The 10,036-nt window shown below is 60.8% G+C and overlaps 2 protein-coding genes across 2 annotated transcripts in view; one reads left to right on the plus strand and one right to left on the minus strand.

Moving 5' to 3' along the window:
* SREBF2 (sterol regulatory element binding transcription factor 2) overlaps positions 1-5,461 on the plus strand; it is a 65,655-nt gene extending 60,194 nt beyond the window's left edge. The window contains exons 17-19 of the mRNA XM_034643689.1: positions 1,667-1,852; positions 3,346-3,551; positions 5,356-5,461. Coding sequence (XP_034499580.1) covers positions 1,667-1,852; positions 3,346-3,551; positions 5,356-5,461 — 498 coding nt within the window. The remainder of the gene's footprint in view (positions 1-1,666; positions 1,853-3,345; positions 3,552-5,355) is intronic.
* SHISA8 (shisa family member 8) lies at positions 4,951-9,982 on the minus strand. The gene is given in 4 exon segments (XM_034644296.1): positions 4,951-6,301; positions 6,303-6,469; positions 6,895-7,041; positions 7,753-9,982. Coding segments are annotated over 4 exon segments (579 nt in total). The 5' UTR covers positions 7,793-9,982; the 3' UTR covers positions 4,951-6,076.
* Positions 9,983-10,036: the final 54 nt, after the last annotated feature.

Here is a 10,036-nt window from a genome sequence, read left to right on the forward strand (position 1 = left end):
CCCCCCCCCGCCCCGTGCTGTCACTGTTGGATCCCAAGGCACGGCCGTCCCGGCAGAGGGGAGGGGCGGAATGCGCACAAGTAAAAGTGAAGCGTGGTCTGCGCACTCAGGAGCATGGCTTCACTCCACAAAGGGAGGGACGAGCTATGACCTGGAGGGTCAGGCTCTGAGACCCTCACTGAGGTTTGGTCCCAAGTGTCCAGCCGGGCACTTCCAGCTCGAGGTGGTCAAGGGCCTCAGATACTGGGGGGGAACCCAGGAAGCCTACCAGCCCTGCAGGACAAGCGATATGCAGAGAGGCCAGGAGAAAGGCTCATGGAAGAGCCACCTCTCACTTCATGCCTCTCCTCTGCTGGTCTGTAGAGTTTGTCTTCATGAGAAAACCAGCTAGTCTCAGCTGAGTTTGGAGAACGCGGAAGAGGCTGTGGCACGTGTGGGGCTGGGGTTCCCAGGTGGCAGTTCTATAGGGGAAAATGGGCCGAGAAGAAGGAGACCCATGGAGCCTGCCATCCCTCGAAGGACAGAATCCAGCCCAGGCTTCTACCCCCACCCCCTGGTGCTCCCCGCAACGCTCACCTCTTAAAAATGTCAGATTTCATTTGAAGAGGAAGGCCTCTTCCGTGTCCCCCTCAGGCTATCATCAGCCAGAAACACTGTGGCAAAGGGTCAGGATGCCAGGCAGGCATGAGGCAGGGTCCAGGGTGCGTCCAGTGCCCTGGCGAAGGGGCAAGAAGGGGAATGTTCTGGGGGAGTCCATCTGAACAGAGGGCCACATGTGATCCCTCTCAAAAAGGACTGAGCTGTCTTCTCACCCTCACTGCTCCCTGGTGTTGATGGGAGCCAGGCAGGCGGCCCAGCCTCGTCAGTGCTGTGCAGACAACAGTACGTGAGGCCCCCACTCATGCATCATCCATGCCTCGTAGCGGCTGGCATTGACAGTGCTTCCCAAGGCCGGGCGCGGGGCACACACACAGTGCTCTCATGAAACACAACAGCCTTGTGGTGCCCATTTCGTAGATGAGGAGACTGAGGCCAAGAGGTTCAGTCGTGTGCTAGTCGGTGGCAAAACCACAATTGATTTGGGTCTGTGGGTCTAAACCCAAGCATTCAACTGCTCTGTGGTTCCACCTTCTCGGACTCCTGTTTCCTCAACCCCAGGGACCACTCTGGCCAAGCCTTGGCTGCCTTCTGTTGTTGTGAGCCTCTCCTTCCCCTCCTCCATCTCCTGGCTATGCTTCTGTTTCAGGCCCTTTGACCCTATTTGAGGGGCAGGGCCGTGGCGCCTTTTGCATACCTCAGCCTCCAGGCCAGTGGGGCTCCTATGAGGTGGGAAGGAGCCTGTGCCTTCCTGTCAGCTCCCCGAGGGTTTTATTCCTGCACCTGCCACGTGTGTCCACTGCCCCTCTCTGGGCCTCACTTCCTTCCCCACAGAATGGGAAGAACACATCTCCCACCTACGGCCACGGAAAGGACCAGATGCCGTGAGCCCGAGTTCACCCTTGAGCTGTTCTCTTGTTCCCTGTGGCATGTCTTCCAGGCTGCTGCCCCTCTGGGACTCTCTCCTCCTCCCGGCACTGCCGAGTGTCGGGTTGGGAAGCGCCTGATAGTTCAGGGATCCCAGCAATAGGCCAGTCACCTCTCTCCTTCCTTGTGGCTCACTCCACAGGTGGTCCAGCTGCTGACCTGTGACCTGCTACTGTCACTGAGGACAGCCCTCTGGCAGAAGCAGGCGGGAGCCAGCCAGGCCCTGGGCGAGACGTACCACGCATCGGGCGCTGAACTGGCCGGCTTCCAGCGGGACCTGGGCAGCCTGCGCCGGCTGGCACACAACTTCCGCCCGGCGTACCGCAAGGTGAGGCCCGGCCGGCCGGCAGGGGAGGGCAGGGGGGGGCCTGGAGCCCGGTGGGGCGCCAGCGTGGGGTTGCGGAGTCGGTCCTCTGAGGTCTGCCAGCTAGCCTATCAAGCGCCGGGCCGGGTGCCTTGTGTCCCTTTCTTCTGCTTGTGTTAGTTGAGTGCCAGCTGTATGCCAGCCTGAGGGGCATGGTGGCGAGCAGGCCACGTGGCCCCCAGGCAGGGGCCGGCACAGAGTGACCTCACCGCCCAACGCTAGGATGGGAGGAATTCCTGGCCCTGGGATGGCTGGGAAGGGTACGCAAAGAGCTCGCCTCTGGTTTTTCTAACTGGTGTCAGAGTGAAAGAAGCTCCCTAGAACTTCATTTAATTCTTTTTCTGAGCCACTGGGGGCTTTGGTTCTGCTGTGTGACTGCACATAACATCCCCTTGGTGATGGCCACAGGATCTGAGAAGTCTCTGAGGGCGGCTGTATAATTGGGCTTATTGGACCCAAATAATTTCCTTGCTTGTTTTATTTTTATTGCTAATTAGAGTAATGTACTCAACATATTTTTGCCTGAATTATTTTCTAAAAACTCAAGTGAGATGGCCAGAGTGTCAGTGAGAGGGGAAGGGCACGAAAGAGCGAGGCTGCCTTCTCCTTGGGCCCTCACAGGGTCACGCTGTGGCTCCTGTGTGCGGTGAGCCAGGACGGACAGTGGACAAAACACACATGATCACTGGGGACTCACCCGCCGCGGGGTAAAGCGGAAGTATGCCCCAAGGTTCGCGGCCCTCTCATCTGCTCGGGGCATGGCTGGCATCAATGGCCTCCTCATGAAACAGCATTTCCATCCTGCCTCCCTGCCGCTGACACTCTTTAGTGGCTCCCTCCGTGGCCTTCCCGGGTGGCACTCAAGACCCTCCCCACAGATGGAAATATGAAGGTATAAAGGAGCCTTGAGATTTGAAGGAATTACAGATCAAGGCCTTGCCTCCCATTCCCCGGTGACCCGTATTTACGGAAGTGCTGCACTTTCACCTGGAAACCTTCTGGCCTCACTTTCTGAAGAAACTGAAGGAAACAGTCCCAGGCCTCCTGGTGCCAGCCCAGCTTTCCCACCTCCTGCTGCCCCTGCCTCCCCTCAGCCTGTTCTCCAGCTGGAGGCAGCCCCCCAGGACCTGAGGCTGCGCCCAGGCCCCTTGTCTTCCAACCCAGGGGGCATGTCAGCGTTCGCTTTGTCTCCAGGAGAGGGGAGTAGCCCTTTGCCCCTTTCTTGGCTCAGCCTCGAGGCTGCCCCCGCCAGCCAGCCTGTGCCGGGCTTCCCGCTCCTGCTGCTCCCCCAGGCGTCTGGCTGGGATTGGAGGTCAGAGTGAGGACAGGGGTCGCTACTATGGGGAGAGCAGGGCAGGGTCCTGTAGAGGAAAGGGCCGCCGTCGGGTAGCAGATGAGCTGCCGGGAGAGGCATCTGCCGGGGTCCGAACAGGCGTGTCCCCCCTGCACGTCCTCAGGTGTTCCTGCATGAAGCCACCGTGCGTCTGATGGCGGGAGCCAGCCCCACCCGCACGCACCAGCTGCTGGAGCACAGCCTGCGCCGACGAACCGCTCAGAACACCAAGCACGGTGAGTCTCCCTGCACCCCCAGCAGGAGTTGTGTGAGGCTGTGTAGTGTGACCGCTGTGATGACTAGCCAGGTGGCTGCGTGGCTTGGCTTCTGGTGGGTCAGGGACTGAGGACAGCCCCTCCCACTCCACTGAGAGGCCCCTGGGAGGTTTCAGTCGGAAGGAGCTTCCTCGCCCACCTGCACACCTGGCCCCTTCCTTCCCACGCCAGCTGCCTGGGCCGGACAGAGCCTGGGATAAAAGGGCAGCCGGAGGTGGGGTTGGGGACAGAGGTCCCTGTATCCAGGACACAGCTGGCTGCTCACACCAGGGGTTGTTTTGGATTTGGGGTGCTAAGCCCGTGTGTGTTCACCCCTCAAAGATAAATCTCCTCTACTGGGTGGGGTGGCCCTTAGTTTCCCCTTCCTGGCCCACCAGTGACATCCAAGTCCTGCTCCCATACTTCCGAGCTGGGTCACCTAGGGCAGGACCTCCCCTCCCCTCCACTTCTATGTGTGCACAACAGGGATGACAGTCCCCACCTTTGACAAGTCCCCAAGACCTGTTGACCAGTTTCAGTGATAGGACACACACACAATACCAGTTTACAGTCCAGTGCCCTGTGAGGCTGCTGAGGGCTGGGACCACAAAGAGCGGTGGGTAGGAAGAGGAGGAGTCCAGAGTGACCTAGGGATGAGCCTGGGGCGTGGAGAGCAAGGTCTGTGACCTGGCCCGGCTGAGAAATGAGCCACTCCCCTCTCGGAAGGGTAGTCACAGCAGGCCACACTGTCCCAAGGGCCAGAGCAGCCAGGAGAGGCCCAGCTGCAGCATTTCCAGTGGTGGCCCTGCCCATAGCCTCAGCCTGGCTCCCCCTGGGGCAGAGATCTAGGGTCCTTGGGACTGCGAACGAACAGGGGTTGCACTCACCTCCCAGCAAAGCCCAGTCAGGGCCTGTGTCACCCAGGTGGGTAGCTGTGGGTGGCCGGGAACCTGATCATTTTGTGAGTCTCTGTAGGCTCCATGACTCAGCACCCACCCTCCTCCCCCAGCTTTCTACACAGCTGCAGGATAGGCCTGGGGACACCCCACCCCCAGTTGAGGGTGTGAGGACTGTCTCCCCTATAAGCCCTAGGGACCCTCACTGCAGGCAGGACCACGGACTCTTGGCCCACCGCTTCTGGGCCTCGGATACCTCAAAAGCCACAAGAGTGAGGTGGGCCTTCCTCCAGGTGAAGAGCTGGGGGCTGAGGGGCCTCAGGGCAGCCTGCCAGCAGGAGGAAGATCTGAGACTGTTCCTGGGAGCAGCACCGCCCCACCCCACCCCTGCCAGCACACACATTCGTACCTTCCCTCTTCCCCAGACTGCCCTGCCTGCCATTCATCAGATTCACAGTAGCAGAAGATAGAAGAGCCCTAAACTAATCAGCTGGGTGACCTTGGCCATTTACTTAGGTCTCAAAACTTCAGTTTCTTCATTTGTAAGAGCACACGCCCATGGAGCTTTTATAAGGATTAAATAAAAGAAACAGCAACAGATGGTGACCATTGTTATTAAACAGTATAGCATGCCTAGGATACACAGAAGGGAAACTGAGGCCCATCTGGGCGGCTTTGTTGATGTCACACAGGAGCATTACCCAGACCTCAACCTCAGGGACGTCAACCGTCCCTGGCACAAAGAAACTCATACACGCAGGCTGCTGGCAATGCCCTGAGACACAGCTAGGTACCCGGAGCCTGCCTGGCAGGAACGGGGAGAGCTGGCCGAGCCGAGCATGTGTGAGCACCCCCCAGTGGGGGCACTGCCAAGGCCTCGTGTCCAGCGTCCCCATTCGCTTTCCCCCCAGAGCAGCTACTGGGAGGAGGCTCCCCCATCCTGAGCACCAGCTGTCCACTTGGCCCACTGCCCACACCCATTAGGGGGGTGGCCCTGGACCAAGCTGGCCAAGTGGCCTGCAAGCCAGGTGCCGGCTCAGGGCCAGATTATGTCAATGAGGATCAGCCGGGCTACCAACTCAAGATGTAGAGTGAGTGACTGGCTGGAGGGGGCTCACCTCCAGTAAGGGGCATGGACCCTCCAGGGGGCCTCAGGCTCCCGACAGCCCTCTCCCCTGTGCTCTGGAGTCTAGAGATGGCTGGGGCGCAACTGCCCCCTCTCCCATGGCTCCCACTGGTGTGGACATTAAGCTTGGCATTCAACCCTGACTACCCTCTCCAGCCACTACTCCCTGGCTCCCAAAACACTTGCCCGGCAGCTCTCAGGAGTCCTTTGCTCTTGCACATGCTGTGCCCTCTGCCCGGACCGCCGTCTGTCCAGTCAATGACCAATGCCTCCACCGTCAGTGCCTCTCACAGCCAAGCTGGGGCTCCTTTATTCTCAGGGATGGGAGCCACAGAAAAGGCTTTATTTACATGAGGAACCCGGGCCCTAGGGCCCCGAGAACAGAACCACTGGCCTTACCCAGTGGGCCCCTTCTTAGCCCTGCAGGCTCCAAGGCCCCAGTCCAGTTTGGGCAGGCATAAGGAAGGGCTGGCCTTCCATAGCCGGCGCCCCCCTCCCTCGGAACCGGCCCAAGGCGCCCCCCAGGCAGACGAGGGCCCCCGGAGATAAGATGGCTCGGGAGAACCAGCGGCCCTGTCTTCACACGGTGACCTCTGCTTTGCTGTTGGTGCTAAGGTGCCCGGTGCCATGGCCCGCGCTGCCGTAAAGGCCGGGGGGCTGCGGGCTGAAGGCCTCGGGGAGCTTCTCCACGCTGAACTGGCGCCGGGGCGCGTGGCCGGGCCGCCGGGGTGCGGGGGAGACCTGAGCCGCCAGGTGGCCGCGGGGGGCGGGCCGGGCCTGGCGGCCAGCGATCCAGGCCTTGTAGTGGCCCGAAGGGGCAAGGCCGGCGGGGCGCGTAGCCCGGCGGGGCCCAGGGGCAGGCGTCGAGCAGCGCGGGCAAGTCCTCGCGGGGTCGCGAGGTCCGCGCCGGGAGGGTCAGCGGGGCAGGTTCAGTCGCGGGAAAACGCTGGTAGAAGTCCTGTGGGGTGGCTTCTGCGGGGACAGTGGGGGCGAGCCAGGGAGCGAGGTCAGGCCCCGGGGGCGGGGCCCCAGCGACTCCGGGGATGGGGCAGGGAGAGGGCAGGCCGCAGGGGCGGAGCCTCAGCTTTGGGCGGAACGGGGCGGGGTCAGGCTTCGGGGGCGGGGCAGGCCGGGGACCTGCCGCTGGAGACCCGGGTCTCCATGCCCCGGGCTCCGGCTGCCGTGTTGGGGCACCAGCCGGGTGGCCCGGTGAGGGGACGGAAGGCCGAGACGCGGGAGCCGATTGGCCGCGTAGGTGTGATATAGAAGTTAGCTGGAGCGCTGACCCGCAAGGCTGGGAACTGTGGAACTGGAACCGGGACCCCGAGCCTTGTAATCTAGGAGCTTTGATACCCGGCGGCGTGCAGCGCCCCGCACAGGGATCCCCGGCCACTCACCTGCGGCCTTGAGCGCGGCTGCCTTGAGGGTGGCGTACTTGGCGTAGTTGGGCTGCAGCGTCATGCTGCCACCGCCCTGCAGCCTGGGGCCACGCAGGGGTCCCGGTGTTGCTGACCCCAGGGGCACGTTGTTGGCGCGCTTCTTGTCTGGAGCGAGGGAAGGGGAAGGGAAAGGTGAGACCCAGCCTGCCGACTGGCGGACACTCTCCACCTGCACTAGCACCCTTCACTGTCCTCTCCCCAACTGCAGTTCAGTGAGAGCTTGTGGGGTGCTACCTGGGGGAGACTGAGAGACGAACCTCCAGGGCCTGGAGCAGGGCCTGGCTCCCAGTTACATGGATAACAGCAGCCAGCCCTGAGTGGATGCTAGCCCCATGGACGATGCCAGCATGTTCAGCTTGGGCCAGGCACTGCATCCCAGGACCTGCTTCTCAGGAAACGGAGTTAATGTCTGAGAATACGAACCCATATAGGGGAGGGGAGGAGAGGTTGCCTCACCAGCAAGACGCCAAGAGGGAGGCTCCAGCCTGGAGAAAAAGGCCCACAGGAGTTCACAGGCTGGTGCCAGGCAGACCCCAGAGCACTGAGCCAAGGCCTAGAACCACAGCCTGAGCCAGGGATCCCTGAATCTGGAAACTTTCTCACTGAGTGGAAGTTGCAGGACATCTCAGAGGGGCTCTCTTCACCAGGGGGAGCTGACTGGCTTACCCAGCCCCCACTCACACACCTGCAGAGGCAGGCAGCCAGCTAAGAGCCTCTTACCCCTCAGCACACACCTTCCCCTGCTCCCAGGCCCACATCAGACAAGGGAGGCCCTGTGCCGTAGCTCGCCCTATGCCAGTCCACCAGCTTACACACCTGTGTTGCTGGGGGAGCCCCGGGGCAGGCCATCACCCATCTGCACCTGGACACAACTACCCAGAGGTGGGCCCAGGGGTGGAGGCAGTGGCTCCTGGGGGTCCGGTTGTTTCAGAAGTTCGGTGAGTGTCCTGTGGGGAAAGAGTGATGAGAAGCAGCCCTCCCAACCTCCTGCTTCCCCACTGGCCAGGCCTGGCCTATCTAAGGCCAGCCTCTCCACTCTGTCACTCTTTTGACCTCTCTGGGCCTCCCTTCTGCCCTGTGGTTGACCTTACACATCTGGTTTCCCCAACCTGGTCACTTCCAGAGCAGGTCAGGAAACTCTAATGGGGTCACATATGTGTCACCAGTACTATCTTGTTTTTCAAAGATAGTCCATTCTCCAAGACCCGACGGAGTTGAGCCTCCTCTCCCAGTGAAAGCGCTGCGAGGGTAACAGGCCCCTGGACTTGGCTAGTGAAGCTCCCTGTGCCAACAGTTTTCCTCCACCTCCTTCCACAAAACTCCTACTCATTCTTCAAACCCCACCAGAATCCCTCCTCTTCCAGGACACCTTCTTTACCTGCCAACCTAACTCCCTTCCTGCAGCAGGGGCTTCTGCTGAGTCCTAGGACAAAGCTGCCACACAGGCTTGGAGGGAAGGACAGACGGATAAGGGGAGGGAGCAGCCAGGAGATCCCATAGTGGCAGCCTAGCACTCAAGACTATGTGACCTTGGGCAGCCACCTCCCTAGCACCAGGACACCCGGCCCCACCCAGGTGTGACAGCGTCTGACTGAGCCTTCCCCGAAGACAACCAGACCCAGCCTCCGGCCCAGCTGCCTTTGGTGCCCAGAATCCATGATTTTCCTCTGGCGTAGTCTGACCCTCCCTCCCCCTGGGGCTGGGGTCTCAGATGGCTGAAGCACGAGGAAGCACACTAGAGGTGGGCCCTCTGGTGTAGGTGCTGTCTGGCTGCAACGTGGCAGGATCTGGATGCCCGCCTGAGCTGATCTTCACACCCTGCGCACCCCTGCCCTGCCCACCCCTGTGGTTCCAGCTCGCACCAGCACCCAGCTGCCAGCTCTCCCAAACACCTGAGTAATTTTCATGTCTCTGGGCCTCCGCACAAACTTTCTCTAGGAATAGACTCCAGCTCCCCTCCAAGCTCAGGCTTCATCAACTTCAACATAGTGGAATTAAGGGTGAGACTCCGCGGGTGGGCAGGGGTTCAGCACACAACCACACGTGAGCTTAAGTTGGGTTCCAGATCTCCCCAGAGGAGAAAAAAGAGGCAGGGCACATGGGAGCTGAAGCCCAGACAGAGGAAAGGACTGGCCAAGGCCACACAGCACATCACGGGTGGCCCAGCTCTTCCTGAAGCATCACCAACCAGACCTGCTTCCCCGTCCCCTATGGATGAAGTGGGCTCTATATATGGTGAATATATCAGCTAGGGGGCTCAGCCACCCCCTCTAAACTCCAGCTGTCCCACTCTAGTCAAGGACATGCCCTGTCTCCTCCTCCGTGCCCCACATGAGGGACTCAGGACCTGCCCCTACAGCATCCAGGACCAGGATGAGGGCCTCCACATCGCCAAGGCAGCACAGTAGCTGAGGCCAGGGCTCCACTCCCAGCTCTGCCCTGCAGCTGTGGGAGACAGCGGTGCCATGGAGTGCCCAGGAAGCCCTCATCCCCTGCCCCTGAAGTCTAGGAGGCGGGAAGCATCCATACCTGGCCTACCCAGGCATGGGGGTGTCTCTCTATTGTCACCTCTAAATACCAGTGTGAAACACACCCAAGGGAGCCCAGTCCTGGGTGAGGAGGACACAGGCCCCAACACATGGGGGTGATTGGGGGCAAGTGAGCGTGCGAGGGTGGGGGTGAGAGTTCCAGGATGAGGACACAGAATCCCAGAGTCCCCATTAGAGCTGAGACCCCACTTGTAGACCCCACTTCACACAAACCTGAGACTCAGCTAGCACCTGTCCTGGCCTCAGCGACAATGAACCTGTGTCCTCCACATTTCCAGCATCTTCCTACATAGGGAGAGACCCTGACCCCTGTCTGCAATGGGGGGATGTACTGAGTGGAGTGGGTGGGGGAGGCCTTCTCCCCAGGGAAAGAAGGTCAGGCCTGAGTCATAGCTATGGGCGTGAGGTGGAAGGGAAGTGGAAGGGCAGGGAGAGTGGGGAGAGAAGCAGGAGGGGAGAGACCCAAGAGAGCTACAGAAAATGCCCCTTCCCCTTCCCTTCCCTTCCCTTCCCTTCCCTTCCCTTTCCCTTCCCTTCCCTTCCCTTCCCTT

Source organism: Ailuropoda melanoleuca, chromosome 15, assembly GCF_002007445.2.
Source record: "Ailuropoda melanoleuca isolate Jingjing chromosome 15, ASM200744v2, whole genome shotgun sequence".
NCBI lineage: Eukaryota > Metazoa > Chordata > Mammalia > Carnivora > Ursidae > Ailuropoda > Ailuropoda melanoleuca.